At 47.1% G+C, this 16937-nt stretch overlaps 1 protein-coding gene across 3 annotated transcripts; it reads right to left on the bottom strand.

Annotated features, from left to right (window-relative positions):
* Nucleotides 1–1213: 1213 nt before the first annotated feature.
* LOC114603560 (FXYD domain-containing ion transport regulator 3-like) lies at nt 1214–16495 on the bottom strand. Of its 3 annotated transcripts, none has more exons than XM_028742656.2 (8): nt 16409–16495; nt 6225–6291; nt 5938–5970; nt 5586–5609; nt 5080–5154; nt 3384–3420; nt 3147–3178; nt 1214–1411 (listed from the first exon to the last, which is right to left on the bottom strand). In XM_028742656.2, exons 1-8 carry the CDS (start codon nt 16478–16480, stop codon nt 1392–1394), a joined length of 360 nt encoding a protein of 119 aa, XP_028598489.2. In that variant the 5' UTR covers nt 16481–16495; the 3' UTR covers nt 1214–1391. The 3 variants fall into 3 exon arrangements, with proteins under 3 accessions (XP_028598489.2, XP_028598492.2, XP_028598493.2); XM_028742659.2 differs by lacking the exon at nt 16409–16495 and adding an exon at nt 15949–16079; XM_028742660.2 differs by lacking the exon at nt 16409–16495 and adding an exon at nt 15639–15748.
* Between the last annotated feature and the right edge of the window lie 442 nt (nt 16496–16937).

The raw sequence follows: 16937 nt of genomic DNA on the forward strand, positions 1-16937 counted from the left end.
TTTTGGATAGCTGTATCTTGCCTTTTAGGACAAAACTCTCCCAAAGTGGCTTACAGCTCAAAGCAATTAAGCCAGCGTACATCGCAGTAAGCAACATTTGGAAGCGCATCAGCTGTAAACATTCAGCCAGCAGAAAATTGTTCAAGAAATGCCTTGCAATTAAGAAACAAAAGTGTTTGGAACAAAAGTGTCCACAGACAGCAAGTCTAGTGGAGATAGCAAGGAAGTAAATTCCAGAGGTGCCATTGGGCTGCCACTAAGAGACACGGTACCTTGGGTGATGAACTACAAATCTGCAAAATTGTGAATTGCGTAACCCAGAAAGGATTTCAGCTTCCAGGATCCGTGTAGCTTGGAAGACACTAAAACAGGGTGAGGCCCTTCAAATGTGATCCTTCCAACTTAGGGAAGGGCTGTGGTTGAGCATCTGCTTTGCATGTTGAAGGTCACAGGTTCAATCGCTGTCATCTCTAGGTAGGACTGGGAGAAAGACTGTGTCTGAAACCCTGGACAGCCGCTAACAGAGCATAGACACTGCCAGCCTAGCTGGACCAATGGTCTGAATCTGTACAGGAGTTGTGAGTCCCAACAACAGCTGAAGGCCCATAGGTTCATCACTCCTGTCTTAGAACACGGGATAGCACTCTCTTGGAAATGGCCCATGCTTCCTGCAAAACACAAGCCTCCCTCCAGTCTCATGTCCTACATGCAACATCCTCACACGCTGACTAAATCGGTGGGAATTTCTACAGGCAAAGGCACCAACCTTTGAAGACTGGGCTTCCCCTCTCTAATGGTGTAGCGACAACAGCTAAATTTAAGTGGTGTGCTTCTGGTCTCTGGACGTGCCGCCTTGTGACTGGGCCTTAATTCAGCCTGAGGGCCACCATATCCCCATTTGGGCAGCCTTCCAAGGATCATACGTCACATGGGACCAAGGATAAACATGGACACAATTTTTTTGTACAGTAGACTTCATACACTTCTTTTTGTCCTCCCTCCAGGCTGGCAAGAGGCATTGTTCAAGTTCAAGGACATATTCCAGCCAGGCAAAAGCACACAAGGTGGATGTGAGGAAAGGCCAGTGAGGTGGGGGGGGGGTGGCCTTGGGGGAGCAGGTGGCCTGGGAATTGTCCCAAGGGCCAGAGAGAAAGAGGGGACCCTCATTGCTGCCTTAAATCAGAATTATCTACACAGAGCCCAAGACCATCCATTTCAGGAAAAACACCAGAATTTTATTAGATGTCTCTTTTTTTAAAAAACCAACAAAACAAAACCTAATACAGGTGTGAGAGCCCAAAAAAAACACTGAAAGATCCAGTGTGTTACATCAATTGAGAAGAGGAGTCAGGTATGGCTGGTATGTTAGTAGGAGTAGTCATTATCTTCACTCAGCATTCACTGGCTTCTCCTACAGGAGAGAGAGATAGAGAGAGGGAGAACTAGATAGCACAGCATATTTAAGATACCTTCTCTTGCCAAAACAGAATTCTGAGCTGTCTACCTTCCTTTGCCAAAACCTGTGCTGAACAAAGTGTGCACATGAACACACACAAGCACCATTTTTACTGGTGTTATTAACACACCTCCCTCAAAAGTTCTTCAATGTTTTGCCTCAGAAAGAACCTCCAAGTTTCATTTTAGCTGTGTGTGTATGTGTGTGTGAATACAACCCTTGTACTGGTTACCAGTTCACTTCTGTGCCCAATTCGCTGTTTTCATTGTAGTGTTTGAAGCCCCAAACGACTTAGGCCCCCAAATATCCAAAAGACGCCCTCCTTCCCTACAAACCCCTCAGGTGTTAAGATCAGCAGAGGAGACCCTCTTGGTCATTCCATGGCCCTTAGAATTTTGTGTGCGTGTGTCTTATGAGAGGGCATTCTCCAGGGCAGCCCCTAAGTTGTGGAATTCCCTCCCCACAGAAGAGTGCCTGGCACCTTCATTATCCAGCCTTCATTGTAGGCTGAAGGCATCTCTTCACCCTTCCCTTTGGAATGAGATACATATATTTTGGGATCTCCTCTACTCAGACTGTAACTTTTTTCAGTGTGTTTTTAATGTACAGTAGTACCTTGGTTCTCAAACGCCTTGGTACTCAAACAACTTAGAACCAAACACTGCAAACCCGGAAGTGTTCCAGTTTGCGAACTTTCTTTGGAAGCCGAACGTGCTCCGTTTTGAGTATTATGCTTCCGATTTGAGTGTTACGCTGAGGTCTGTCTGTTTTTGCTATTTATTTGGGATTTCTGTTTTGCAGCTCTCTTTTTTTTTGCGACTGTGTGGAACCCAGTTCAGCTACTGATTGACTGAAGGATTGTGACACTGCAGTACATTGTTTATTGCTTTCATTTTATGGATCAATGGTCTCATTAGATAGTAACATTCATGTTAAATTGGGTGTTTTAGGGGTTGCTTTTAAAAGTCTGGAACAGATTAATCCTTTTTGCATTACTTTCTATGGGAAAGCGTGCCTTGGTTTTGGAACGCTTTGGTTTTGGAACGGACTTCCGGAATGGATTAAGTTTGAGAACCAAAGTACCACTGTAGGATTCTACATTGTTGTGAACCACTCTAGAACTGTATGGCGATGGGCGGGTAATTATTTCCACAGCCGTAGCAAATGTACCTCGGGTTTTGCTTCAGGGCAAAGATCTGGTGGCATCTTTAGCAAGCAAAAAAAAGCCTCCTGCTCAGGCAACACAGCAGCCAAGCACTCCGCAGCTGCCACCAGAGGGCAAAATAGTTAAATGCACCCCTCTGCTCTCCCATCATCTCCCTCACAATACCCTTCTCACAGGGTGGATTCCAACGAGGGGCAGGACACCGGCAACACAGGAGTGGGATTCTTTGCATGACAGTTCTGAACGTAATAGCCACGTGGTATTTCATGCCCAGATGCTGCAAGCATTTGAATGGTTCTCTTTTCTGCTGCAAAATCTATTCCCGCTTAGAAATTTCATTTGGCCTGGTGCATGCGATGGAGGCCATTCAGGCTTCCAGGCTAAAGTTGCAGTAGCATCGCATTCCACCCACGATCCTCTTCAAGAAATGCTAATCTTTGCAGTCCCCAGCAGGGGTGAATAATGGCATTTTCAGTAGACCCCCCCCCCCTCCAATCACTTCTCCATCCCCAAAGGAGCACTTACCTGCAAGCGGGAGCTTTTGCATGGTGTGGACACTACAAAGGAAGAGTACAAGTTAATAAGGTTGAAGCCACAGACCATCATCAACATTCCTCCTTTCAGTTTTAAGATCGCTGGAATAGGACTTTACTGTCTCCAGAATCATACCCCTTCAAATTTGCCACCTATTAATTTGCCACCCACAGTGCCTGCCATCTCCCTCCTGCCACCCTACAACCTATGGGAGTGATTTCACCATACCTGTTTTTCCTCTTAGGTTTGCATTTGCACTTTCCACCTGGGAAGAGAGAATGAAAAACAGCATAAGGATTTGGCAAATTACGGTAGCCATCAGGAGCGGCTGACAAAATGCAGGTGTCTTGCATAAGGTTTGCACGAGGAAGTGAGACCTGCCTTGGCCCTCTGGCATCTCAGGGAGCAGGGGTGAGCAGGGAAGACCACGTCCTGAGATATTTGGAGAACTGCAGCCACAGAGACCCTAGGCTAGCCTTCCCCAACTGGCTGACTTTCAGATGTTTTTGACTACAACTTCCACCAGCCACAGCCAGCAGGGCGAAGGGGGGAGTTGTAGACCAGGGCTCCCAGTTATAGAAAGCTGCCATAGGCTACAGAGGCCAACGGTTGATCTGATTTATGGTATCTCTGTGTGATGGAGCTGGCTCAAAATGGGACATGTTGTGTTCCCCTTCCCAAAACAGTGCCCCCTCCTTTCCAAGTTAAGGTTGCTAGTAGGCAAGGCTGATCAAGTTATTCCACAACTGCTTCTCCTGGTAGTAACAAATACGACAATAATAAATTAAGTAACTATCCATTTGCTGCTCTGTTTGAAGAGCAAAAATCGCTCTGCCAGAGGATGATGGGTTGTATCCAATGTAGTGCTCAGTTAAAGTCACTTAAAAGGTACCCAGTACTTGTTCCACTGCAGAAATGCTTTGTGCCAGAGCAACTGTGCTGCACAAGAAAATGCAACAGCAGGTTGCTGGTAACGTCATTGCAATATAGATTGCGCAATCCATGCCACTGTTGTTCAATGTTGGAACTCGCCCTTGTGATAGCAGGCAGAGAATATTGGACACAAGCCATTCTAGGTAAGTAAATACAAAAATAATAGACGTATTGAGTTGTATCCATTGTTAGTCATGCTCACAGCTGACAGACTGAAATTAAAGGACACAGTTAACTTGGGAACATTCATTTCAATGGGTCTACTCAGATTTTAACTTAGTTGGGTCTACTCAATGGGTCTACTCAGATTTTAACTTAGTTGGGTATTATCTGTCAAAAAAAATCGTGCTGCAGCGGCAGGGGTACTTGAACAGTGAGCGATAAGGTTCTCTCTAAAGCCGAGCCCAAATTGAAGCCGCATACCTATTTCATTTTCTAAAATGATTTTACTGTTGCTGTTACTATGGGTGCAGAATCACAGTGGAAACCATTCTGTCTGAACAGCAGCACTGAAAATATATGTGAATGAACATATATAAATCAATCAGGTGTCTGCGGCTGAAGCAGTTCATACTGCCATCCAGGACTCCTTTTGGAGGAAGGCTGGGGTATGCATTCAATGAATAATAATTAAATAATAATTCATTGCTATTGTGATCTGCCTTAAGATCTGCATGATGGGCAGTGTAGGTTTTTTTTTGCAAATGAATAAAATGCCGCAGGGTGAAGGCACATAGGATTGCATGCTCCTCCACACAGAACAGACCTCTTATGACAGAAATGTTCTAAGCCTAGCTTTCTATAGAATGTGCCAGTTTTCTGCATGGAAGGATAATTGGTGGTGCTCACACATCTCTGCACTGCAGTGGTATAGCCCAGACACAGATTTAGCACCTAAGGGAGAGCGAAGCCAAACTGTCTAAGCAATTGCCAATAGCCTCTAAAGCAGCTCTTCCTCCCTCCCACCCCACAAATTTCTGCATTCACTTACTCAGCAGGATAACAATTCCCAGAAAGCACAGTACACCAGCAACGATCAAACCGCCAACACGCAGCGAGTACCAGTCTGCAGGAGGAAAGAGGAGAGGTTTGGTCTTGTCTAAGATGCTTGCATCTTCACTCCATTCTCTCCCACTAATCTATAAACCTCTTTCCCACCCACTCAATATCCACCAATCAGGGATGTTCTGGTGATTTTTATTAGGCAGGGAGTTATGGAAGAGTCGTCTTAAGGAACTACTCAGTGGGAAATATTTAGAAGAACTTGTAGTTGTGATCAGGAGTTGCAGTGGGTGAGTACAGAATAGGACTAAGGGTTTAAAGGAGCTGGTGTGGATGTGTTCCATTGTACGATTAGCACTCTTGCACACAAGACAGATGAAACATGGCAAGTCCTTCCTATTGTAAACAAGTACACCATCTGTTTATGTACAATTGCTCTTGGCCAGAAGATTCAGGATGGATTATACGGTGTTGCCAAGAATGACTCAAACTTACCGTAATAAAAGGGGCTGTTTGGATCTGAAGAGAGAGGAAGAAAGACGTTAGAACATCCTAGCCTTAGGATTCACACCACAAAACAGCCCTCTTATAAGAACCCAGGTGTGTTGCTGACTGTTCTTTGAACACAAAGATCTCAGGGTCCAGGTTGGTTCATATGGAGAGAAATGGTCCTCGAGGTATTGTGGTCCTGAGCCATTCTGAACATTGGCCATGCCAATTGGTGTTGGAAGTCCAACATTTGAAAGACCACAGGCTCTCCGTCCTTGTTAAGGAGCCCCTGTGCCACATCTAGTGTAATATATACAAAACCCCCCCAAACAAACAGGGGATACCAACAGCTACTCACCGGTAGGATCATTGGCCCCCAGGACAGGGAATGCTACGGAAGAAAACGAAAAGAGTTATTGTAATTTGATAGCATAACTACAGCCCCCCCAGCTTTCAGTTCCCTACTCACAGCTGCCCTTTGCAGTGCAGAAGCCTAACATGGTTAGGTTGCGGAAGGGCATTCCACCCACAGCTCTCATTGGCCCTGAATAGCATTAAGATACAGGCACCGGCTTCAGTGCCAGCTTCACGGGGCTGGGGAGGGGAAGTGAGCAGAAGATGAGAGGACAATTCTGAGAACTTTACCAGCCAAGAGAAGCAGCAGGATCTCCATAGTGGTGGGTTTCATATTGGTGTGTAGGGATAAGCAGAGCTTTGTGAGGAAAGAAGATGGAGAGAATTCATTTAGTTTTCTAGTTTTTCCAGTATTTATACCCTGCCTCCCCCCCGCCATTGCCTTCTCCCCCCAAACCAAGGCAGCGTACATGTACTTCCTTCTTAAGCAGTCTCCCATCCAGGAACAGACCCAACCCAGACCTGCTTAGCTTAAGCAAGAGTGGTGGCCCCACATGTCTTCAGGCCATACCCTGGGACCAGAATGGAACTGTATATATATTCCATTCACAGGAACATTTGTTCCATTCGTGCACCACTTCTCCCAGAGGCTGAGGGGGCAAATGGATTAAGCTTCCCTGCGAACATCTCTCAGCCCCCTCCCTACCTTTAAGAATGTAAGATGGCCAAAGGCCCATCTAGTTCAGCATCTTGTTCTCACAATATAATTATTATTTATAATAATAATTGTTTAATTATTATTTATACCCCGCCCATCTGGCTGGGTTTCCCCAGCCACTCTGAGCGGCTCCCAGCACAATATTAAAAACATGATAAAACATGAAACATTAAAAACTTCCCTAAACAATGGCCAAACTGATGCCTAAGAAAAGCTTGAAAGCTGGACTTGAACACAACTGACCATGGGTGTAGCTGAGGGGGTGGGGTGGAGGGCCGTTGCCCCTCCCCCTCCCAGATCCACAAAAAATATCAAAAAGCTTTTAAAGCACGCAATTATTAACTGAGGCTCTTCCCCACCCCAGGAGCAGCTTTCGGGGGCAATCTAATGGTAAAGGTAAAGGGACACCTGACCATTAGGCACAGTCGTGACTGACTCTGGGGTTGCGGTGCTCATCTCGCTTTACTGGCCGAGAGAGCTTCCGGGTCATGTGGCCAGCATGACTAAGCCGCTTCTGGCGAACCAGAGCAGTGCACGGAAACGCCGTTTACCTATTTATCTGCTTGCACTTGACGTGCTTTCAAACTGCTAGGTTGGCAGGAGAAGGGACCGAGCAACGGGAGCTCACCCCGTCACGGGGATTCGAACCGCCAACCTTCTGATCAGCAAGTCCTAGGCTCTGTGGTTTAACCCACAGCGCCACCTGCATCCCTAGGGGGCAATCTATCCCCCCCCCAAAAAAAAAGCTCAGAAAACTTTTTGCCCCACCAACCCAAATCCTCACTACACCCCTGACAGTGAAGATGGAAAAGCCCTATCCTCTGTGATAATGTGCCCACTCCCAAATTCTTAGCAGATTCCATTGCTGGGTTGGCCAGCAACACAACCTTATTTAGCTCAGTGATATAGTGTATGCTTTGCATTCAAGACCAGGCAGTAGGTGATGGGGAAATCTTCTTGCGCAAGACTCTAGAGAGCAGCTGCCAACCAGTCACAAAGAGATGGGGGGGGGGGGACATTGTATTTTACACCAAATAATAATATTAATTTATTATTTGTACCCCGCCCATCTGGCTGGGCTTCCCCAGCCACTCTGGGCAGCTTCCAACAAAATATTAAAATACAGTAATGCGTCAAACATTAAAAGCTTCCCTAAACAGGGCTGGCTTCAGATGTCTTCTAAAAATCATCTCTACAGTGGTAGGTAAAGGTAAAGGTACCCCTGCCCGTACGGGCCAGTCTTGCCAGACTCTAGGGTTGTGCGCTCATCTCACTCTATAGGCCGGGGGCCAGCGCTGTCCGCAGACACTTCCGGGTCACGTGGCCAGCGTGACAAGCTGCATCTGGCGAGCCAGCGCAGCACACGGAACGCCGTTTACCTTCCCGCTGGTAAGCGGTCCCTATTTATCTACTTGCACCCGGGGGTGCTTTCGAACTGCTAGGTTGGCAGGCGCTGGGACCGAAAGACGGGAGCGCGCCCTGCCGCGGGGATTCGAACCGCCAACCATGCAATTGGCAAGTCCTAGGCGCTGAGGTTTTACCCACAGCGCCACCCACGTCCCCCCTCTACAGTGGTACCTCAGGTTAAGTACTTAATTCGTTCCAGAGGTCCGTTCTTAACCTGAAACTGTTCTTAACTTGAAGCACCACTTTAGCTAATGGGGCCTCCTGCTGCTGCCGCATCATCACCGCACGATTTCTGTTCTCATCCTGAAGCAAAGTTCTTAACCCGAGGTACTATTTCTGGGTTAGCGGAGTCTGTAACTTGAAGCGTATGTAACCTGAAGCATATGTAACTCGAGGTACCACTGTACTGAAAGAGAGTGAAGCACAACAAGCAAAACCGGTCTGTACTTGGGTGGCATTCAGAACTCTACAGGGTTACCCAAGCCAATCATAAAACAAAATTAGGACAGAACATTCCAAACCAAACATACATTCTTAGCATTGCTTTAGCCCTCCAGGGTGCCCAGAAGGGCCAAAAAACCTGATGCGAGAGATAGAGATAAGTAAATAGAAAGTGTTTTCCAGTTACAAGTTACTCCGATGTTTATGGATCAACAGGGCAGTCAAGCAAGCTACAGCACCAGAAGCTTGGGGACAGGAAGAAGGATATTGTCTTAAAGAGACAGAACTGTGAAAAGCAAGTGTAAGTTCGGAGAACAGGGTGATGGTTACAGGATTAGAATCATTTAAACAGATAGCTGCTAATCCTCAGTGGCATTTATGCTGTCACTCACAGCGTGTGGCAGGGAGAGCAGAGTAAAGCAAATACGTAAGGGATGGTACTTTACTGAGAAATATTTACAAATTCTTTTGGAAAGAGTGAACTGAAGTTAACTGTGTGATGCCGAGACAGAGCACTAATAAAACTAGTTCCAGCCTCTTCATAGCAAACGCTTTCAGCAAAGCCCAAATCCAGCGTTTTGCAGAAGCCAAAAAGGTGCTGCCTCTACTTGTTGATGTCAGAGTGCAAGTACCAAATGTTTGAGGCCTTGGGCTGCTATGTTACTGTTAGTAGTACCTCTCTGGCAACAGCTTCTATTAGGAGGGAGAGAGACAGTGAGTCACCTGGATCAGGTAAACTCATTCTGGCTGGCCTGGGAAATAACAGGCTGTGATTGGCTGGAGGTTCTAGTCAGTGAAGAATGGGCAAGTTAACTGTCAGTTGGGAAAAAGAACACCAACTGCTAAAGCTGAGGAGGGGTGGGAAAGCTGAGGGAGAAGTGGATAGCTGAGGCCTTAATATTAAGCTGTTGCTGGTGAAGAACAGAAGAAGGGAGCTGGTGGCTGTGTTAGGCTGAGAGGGAGCCTTGAGAAAAGGTCTGACCAGAAGATTACACAACTGGGTTTTAAGAAACAGCTAAACTGTGTCCATGTAGGCAGAAGTACAACTGCAAGGGCTTTGGGGGTCAAAGGAAGATTGTCCTCAGTAGGGCTGGGCAATATCTGGTTTTCAACATCATGATATATCATCAGCTAAACATCGCAATACAGTCATACCTCGGCTCCCGAACACTTTAGAAGTTGAACGTTCTGGCCCCCAAACGATCAAAAACCGGAAGTGAGCATTCCGGTTTTCAAACATTATTTTGGGAGCCGAACATCCAAAGGGGCTTCTGCAGCTTCCGATTGGCTGCAGGAGTTTCCTGCAGCCAATCAGAAGCCGCACTTTTGTTTTCGAACATTTTGGAAGTCGAACGGACTTCCAGAATGGATTTTGTTTGACTTCCGAGGTGTGACTATATCATGATACTGAAATAAGGATGGTGCTATGCAGAGACATTGGCTGGCTTCGTGGCTTTTCCCACATCATGATTTTTGCATAGCACACACAAACAACCCCCATGAATAGTGATATATTGCCAGGTCAAAAATTCCAAAACAAGTATCACGATGTGAACTTCAAACTGGTTTTGGACAATATTGATATATTGCCCCGCCCTAATCCCCAGTAGCAGAACAGGGTTGTGAGTAACTTTGGCTGGAGTGAATGTTTAGGGAACCGAAGGCAAAAAGCCACCTGGAAGCTGCGGGAGTAACAGCATCTCTCAAGCCCTTGGAAACTATCACCAATATTTAAGACCCCCAAAATAAATACCAGTGTCCCCTTATGTACATAACATCCCCCTGATAAACCACCTTACTCATTCTGACTCCAGTGTTGGTTTCAATCTCACATCTAGGCTATGAGGGGTCTTTAAAACATTCTAAGGGAATGGATGGCAGCAGGAAAGTGTCACCAAGCACAAATATCTAAACTTGCATTTATAAATAATCGGGAATGAGAAAAGAGTTTCCCCATAAGCTGTGGCAGACCTTGGCATCTCAAATTTCAGTGGAGCCCTGTGCAACGACAAAATCCAGCAGCCCCTCCATCTCTCGACTTACACTGGACATCATAGTTGCAGCACCCTCGAATTCCTGTGCCTGGTGCGACCGAATTGGTTGCACTCCGCTAGACCTGCCTTTGCTGTAAGGGGCATAATGACAGTGAGGGGGGTGGTCTGAAGGAACATGGGCTGGGGAGAACAAGGGCTGAATAGAGAGGTCTGGAAGACCTCTGGCCTGCTGCTCCCCCCGCCCACACTCTACTCCAGAGTTTCCCAAACTTCGGTCTCCAACTGATTTTGGACTATAACGCTGATCGTCTCTTGCTACCAGGACCAGTGGTCAGGGATGATGGGAACTGTAGTCCAAAAACAGCTGGAGACCCTGAATCTACTCCATCAAGAGGCACAAGCTACTCCCAGCAGGGTCAGGGCTGGAGTCAGATGCAGTCAGCACAAAAGGCGCAAGGCTCTCTGTTGGCAGTGAAGTTAACTCTTTATTCAAGAAATGGCACAGAACTCGGCAACACTTCCCAGTAGGTCTTGCTTCTATAAAGGAGTTTGAAGGTCCCTGTCTTTCGTCCCTTCCAAGGCTCCTGGAGGAGTTTCCCAAGCAGTCTCAAACTGTGTCTGCACACCTCTTTTCTCTCTTCCAGTCTCCTCATTATCCTGCTTATTATTTCTTGGAGACCAGTGGGTGGAGGAGCTTATCACAGCAGGAGATGGAGACTCCAGGGATTCTCGTCTGCTTCAGCCTGCTCCCTGTCACAGCTTCCTCCTGCTCGCTAAAACTTGTTGTCCCTTCAGCATCCAGCACCTCCTCCCCATCATCCCCCTCTGACCTCTCCTCAGTGTCCTACCACCAATCCCTGGGCTCTGAGCCTCCTTCCTCAGGGACCTCCCTTGGGGGTCCCCCCAGCTGGTGCCTCCTGAAGAGTAGCTTCACTGAGGGTCAAATGTTGAAGATAAGTGCACCTGAAGAGATCCATGCATCAATATGGCCCAAGAAAGCTCCCAGGAACCTGAGAAACTGAGTTGAAAAGCAACTCTGGGGAGAATGTTGGAGCTGGACTGGGAAAACACTTTACCCAGACCACAGAGGCAGAAGGAGCTATGTGCTTATTGTGGAATGGCTACAAAGAGTGGTTAATGGCCTTTCACATAAATTCTACAGATTCAGAAGCCACTGAACAGCGATAACCAAAGCAATGCCCTCCAGATACTGTTGAACTACAAGTCCCATTAGCCCCGGCCATGTTGGCTGGGACTGATGGGAGTTCAGTCCAGCAGAAATTGGAGAGCACTAGGTTGACTACCCCTGCCTTAGAACATATAAGCACTAACTACTCGGTACCTACCTTGTGCCAGTGGGAAACAGATTAGAGCCGTCACAAATGTGATGCAGGAAACAAATCTCAGAAACAAATGGTTTATTAATGGACGGCTCAGGACGGAGAGCAATATTGCAAGGAATGCTGGATGTAGCTGCACCTCCTGCGTCCAAATTCATTGGGTGCCAAGGCAATAATCTGATTGGCAAGTCACAGAACAATGTCTTCCTTGGAAATCTCCAGTCACTAACTCATTATGACAGCATTATGAAAAGCAAACAAGTTTCGGCAAGTTCAAGGAATCTGCTCCGTTCAGAGCCAGGGCTCATTATGGGACTTCTAGCCCCAAAATTAAGCACATTTTTTAAAGGCTCAGGATTCAATCAGAAGCATGGTTTTAAAAGATGTGGGGTTTGCCGAAAAGTTCATTGTTAGTACTGCAACAGAATTCACTGCCACAGAACATTGCAATGGTCAGTAGAATACTTTTAAAAGGGATGAGACAAATTAATGAGCGCTGGTTCAGTTTGGGTAATTTAAAACCAGCATTCCTCATCCTGGTGCCCTCCAGCGTTTTGGACTACAACTCCCATCATCCCTGGCCATTAAGCCATGCTGGCTGGAGCTCATGGGAGCTGTAGTCCAACAACATCCAGAGAACACAAGGTTGCAGCTGCTTAGGAAAGGCTGGTCGACAATGACTGACAACAGCGCTCCAGAGTTCATAAAAGTCTTTTGCAGTCCTGCAAAAGGAGATTCCAAGGATTGAACCTGGGACCTTTCTCATGCAAGGGATGTGTTCTGGCCCTGAGCTACATTTATAGTATTTACATAGGCCGTCCTACAACAAAGTTTGCAGTTTGCAAGAAGTGGTAACTTAAAATCCAGTAATAAAAGTAAATAAACACACCATAAAAAACAGTTTTAGCTGCTTAAAGCTTGCAAGAGATTTTAAAAGCTTGGGGATATAAAAAGGTCTCCGCTTTGCAGGGGCCAAGATAACAACTACCTGCACACAGAGAACTGTTGCATCAACCACAGAAGCAGTTCTTATTGCCTCTGAAGGTGCAACAGTCTTTACAGTGGTACTTCAGGTTACATCCGCTTCAGGTTACAGACTCCGCTAACCCAGAAATAGTGCTTCAGGTTAAGAACTTTGCTTCAGGATGAGAACAGAAATCGGCCTCCGGCAGCGCAGCAGCAGGAGGCCCCATTAGCTAAAGTGGTCTTCAGGTTAAGAACAGTTTCAGGTTAAGTACGGACCTCCGGAAAGAATTAAGTACTTAACCTGAGGTACCACTGTATTTGAAATGAAGTTGCACCAGGACTGAATGAAAGACCAAAAGCATGTCCCGAGACACACAGAGCTCTGAAGCAGAAAACCCCAAACTCCGTCTTCAAAATGCGAGTCAACAGCGTGCATGAAAACACCCCAATTCCCAATCCTGGGCAGAACCTGTCATCCCAAAGATGATGCCTTTAAAAATAATAAGCAGAATTAGGAACAGCTCTTCAACAACACCAGTGAATCTACAGGCACCTTTCTATTTCAAGAGACCATCTGTTGTTTCAGACCACAGAAATGAGTGATTGCCCCTTATTCCAGAAACCCTATTTCCAAAAGCATCCATTCTCCTAAGGACCACAAAAAGCAGTGACAGCCAAAACGAAAGCAATACAAACCAACAATGTCAAAGTCTAGAAAACCTATAAAACACAGGGATGCTTAAATCGCTGCAAACTGCGGGCCTCAAATCAGGGATGGGGACCCTGTGGCCCTCCAGATGTTGCTGAACTACAACTCCCATCACCCTCTCTCCAATGGGTGAAGCCAGTGAGGGTTGCAGTCCTTAACTTATCATGCTCTGTTGCTATCCCCAGCCTTGTTTTGTTTTAACAATGAGCCCGCAAGTCTCAAAAGCTTGCACACAACTTTGTGACATTTGGGGGGAAGGTTGGTAAAAGTGTTACCTTACTGTAGCTTAGGGATTAAGCCTCTTCAGTAATTTAAATGGCTGTTTAAATGTCAAAAGGAAGTTCCTTCCTAATTTTGCAATTCACGGTTTTGCATAATTCCATTTTGCATATGGAATGCATGAGTATTTCAAGAATGGGCATGCAAGCACATTTTCTTTGCTAACATATCCAGGCAGAAGGTGACTAGTCCTGCAAGCATGCCTAGTGAAGGGTTATTTTGAGACCTAAACTGAGAAGTCTTGTCCCTGCTACCCTCTGAGAAACACTGCTGCCATTACCTGCAAGAAACAGTGCCTGTCTAGAGACTGCATGGCTGCACCTAGAGTGGCAGCTATATAATTGCTACCATTAGTTCCTGAAACCTACCCCCCAGCTCCTGGGGAACTGACTAGTCTTGCTCTTTCAGCTATCAGCAGCAGTGAAGCAATTATTTGCATTGCGACAAAGGAATTAGATTCAACTGGTGTACGTGCAGTGCAGGAATCTTGCATGAATTGGGGACTCACAAAACACACTGAAGAAGTACTGTGTAAATGGGACCAAAGTCTCAAAGCAAAGTCTGAAGATCCTCTGCCAGACTCTCTCTCTCTCTCTCTCTCTGTGTGTGTGTGTACCTGTGCATATCTATAAGGCAAAGCCCTTATGTTTCTATGAAAACATGGAATTTTTTTTGTCACTCACGGTGTTCTGGAGTTGTTTTGTGGAGCTGTATATAATTAATTTTCAGGACTGGTTCAAATCTGAACTGCAGACACATATTCCATGTGAGAAGAAGAAGGGGACAGTTTGCCTTTCAATTCCAGCTCCTTTCTGAATCCGTCTTTGCCAGCTGAGTCTAAAGTCCCCAGCAGGCTTCTCATTGTCAGTGAGGTCACAGACACTATCCAATAGGTGCTTCCTGACACACAAGCAGCCACATTCCGAAGAGGAGCACATCACAATGGCCCACCATCCGAGAACGGAGGCACATTTCCCAAGCAACCTGTTGCAGTCAATGACTCCAGCCTGACCAACATTTCCAGCATCAAGTAGAATGCAGCCATTTTAAGTGGCAGCCAACAACAGGCATAGAGGGGGTCTATTTGCACCACTGAGATGTAGAGATGGAGAAACCCCTCTTCCATGCCATTGCCCTGGCAGCCCAGTGGGGCCTTCACTTCAGCTCTGAAGTACAAAAAGAGGCAAAAGTAATGAGCAGCTTGAAACAGCTTCCACACGGAACTGCTTCCCTCTAGGAAGAGGCTTGGATCCCACACAAGTGATTCGAAACCACACCAGTTGTTGCTTCCAGATCAAGATCAGTTCCAATGGGAAGGACACATCCCAGCTTTGCTCACAGCGGCCGCTCCAAAATTATGCCCCTTTCCTACCATAACTAAGGAGCAGCCACACATGTGCCAATCTATGTCAAATGGATCGGGCAAATAAAATAAAATGCCTGCACAACAAAGGCAACAGGTTACCCACAAGAAGGCCAGGGGTGGCACGGACTGGAACCAGTCCCTCCCTCAGCCTCCCATAAAGGGACAGAATTGCGCTCATCCAAAATCCAGTGCAATGCAGGGTTTTACCCCATTAGAGAAACCACGTAGGCCTAAACACACTATTTTTGTATAAGCCCATCTGAAATAAGGGCCAGCATGGAGCAGCTGGTCTCTAGAAAAGGGAAACTATGATGAAGCACAGAAAGCTACCATACTTTTAATGCGCATAATGATTGATGTTTTTGTTTTGCTTCGTGAGTTAAAGCAGCTCTCGGAGAAGCGCTCCCCGCTTGCTTGCTTTTTTTCTTTTTTTGCAGAGAGAAAGAGAGAGAGAGATACAAAGAACACGCTTATTCGGGTCTTACAGCGCTGCCAGGACCTGGTCAGATGAACTGCTTTTCGCTGAACAATTCCCAGGCGGCCCTAATTTCAGGGGAGAACTTTCAGCTTGGCAGCTCTGCTCAGAAACAGCCGCGCGCACACGCAAGGAGCGCACGATGCTCTTTTTCTCTACCTTGGTGAAAGAGATCAAAGTGCAAGCCTGGGGCAGCCGCGCCCAAGCCGGGGGTTGCAAGAGAGCCCCACGGTGGGCAACGAAACCTTCCCCTCCACCAGGAGGCCGGGTCCCGATCCTGCTCCCCCCCCCTCTTCTTTCCAAAGGGCCCCTCTACTCACCCCGTCTGCAGAAAGGCCAAATGCAGGCGAGCCAACCCGACCCGGAAAAAGCCGAGGCGGGGAGGGGCCCTCCTTTCCCTGACTAAACAGACCTGAGCGCAGACCACACCCAAGGCAGGTGAGGAGGAGGAGGAACAGGTTTGGCTGCCGCGGGGAAGGGAAGGGCCGCCTTGGCCCCCTCGCCGTTCCTCTGCAAGGGAACAGACAACCCGGAGCTTCCAGCCTCCTGCCAGCTCGGAGAGTCGCCTCGATCCTTCCCTTCCCTTGTAGGAAACGAGGCAGGGCCGCTCGCTTTCCCTTCACAACTCACCCCCTCAAATAGGGGTCCTCCTCTGGCTTGAGACAACCGTGCCTTTCATAGCAGCGTTTGTGTATCTCGCAGGGGTGAGGAACCTGTGGCCTGCTAGCTAGGACATTACCCCTGGCCGCTAGATTGAGGAGGTTTAGTGTCCAACTCCACCTGGAGGGCTGCAGGTCTTCCTCCACTTCCCCACAAGTATGCTGTTTTGAATAATGACGGAGACAGCTGCATCTGTTGGATTTCTGCCTGCCACCCAGGTGTTAACAACTCCTTTCTCTTTTGCTGGTCAGTCTTCTGACCACCTTTTGTCCTAACCACAATTATTGGGCTTCAGTGCCCATCAGCCCTAGTCAGCGTGGCCAATGAGCAGGGATTGATGGGAGTTGTAGTCCAGCAAGTTCCACATCCCAGCTATACATTATCTCAGCAAAGGTAAGATTTGAATTTGGAGCTCCCTGGTTCACAGCTCAGTCTTCTCAGCCATTTTCACTAGATAGACTCTCGTTGGTTGAGTAGGGCCACTTTCTGCCTAGCATTGGGAGTGATGGAGAAAGTTGCTGGTTTTTCTGCAATTATCAAAGGCGTAGGTGGCCTATCAGGGGAAATTGCTGCATTAGGTGGGGGGGGGGGGTTGAACACCAGGAATCCAATGCAGTTTAGATCCCCAAATCAACCTCTTCCAGCTGAA

The sequence above is a fragment of the Podarcis muralis genome, chromosome 7 (genome assembly GCF_964188315.1).
Source record: "Podarcis muralis chromosome 7, rPodMur119.hap1.1, whole genome shotgun sequence".
In the NCBI taxonomy this organism is placed as follows: Eukaryota; Metazoa; Chordata; class Lepidosauria; order Squamata; family Lacertidae; genus Podarcis; species Podarcis muralis.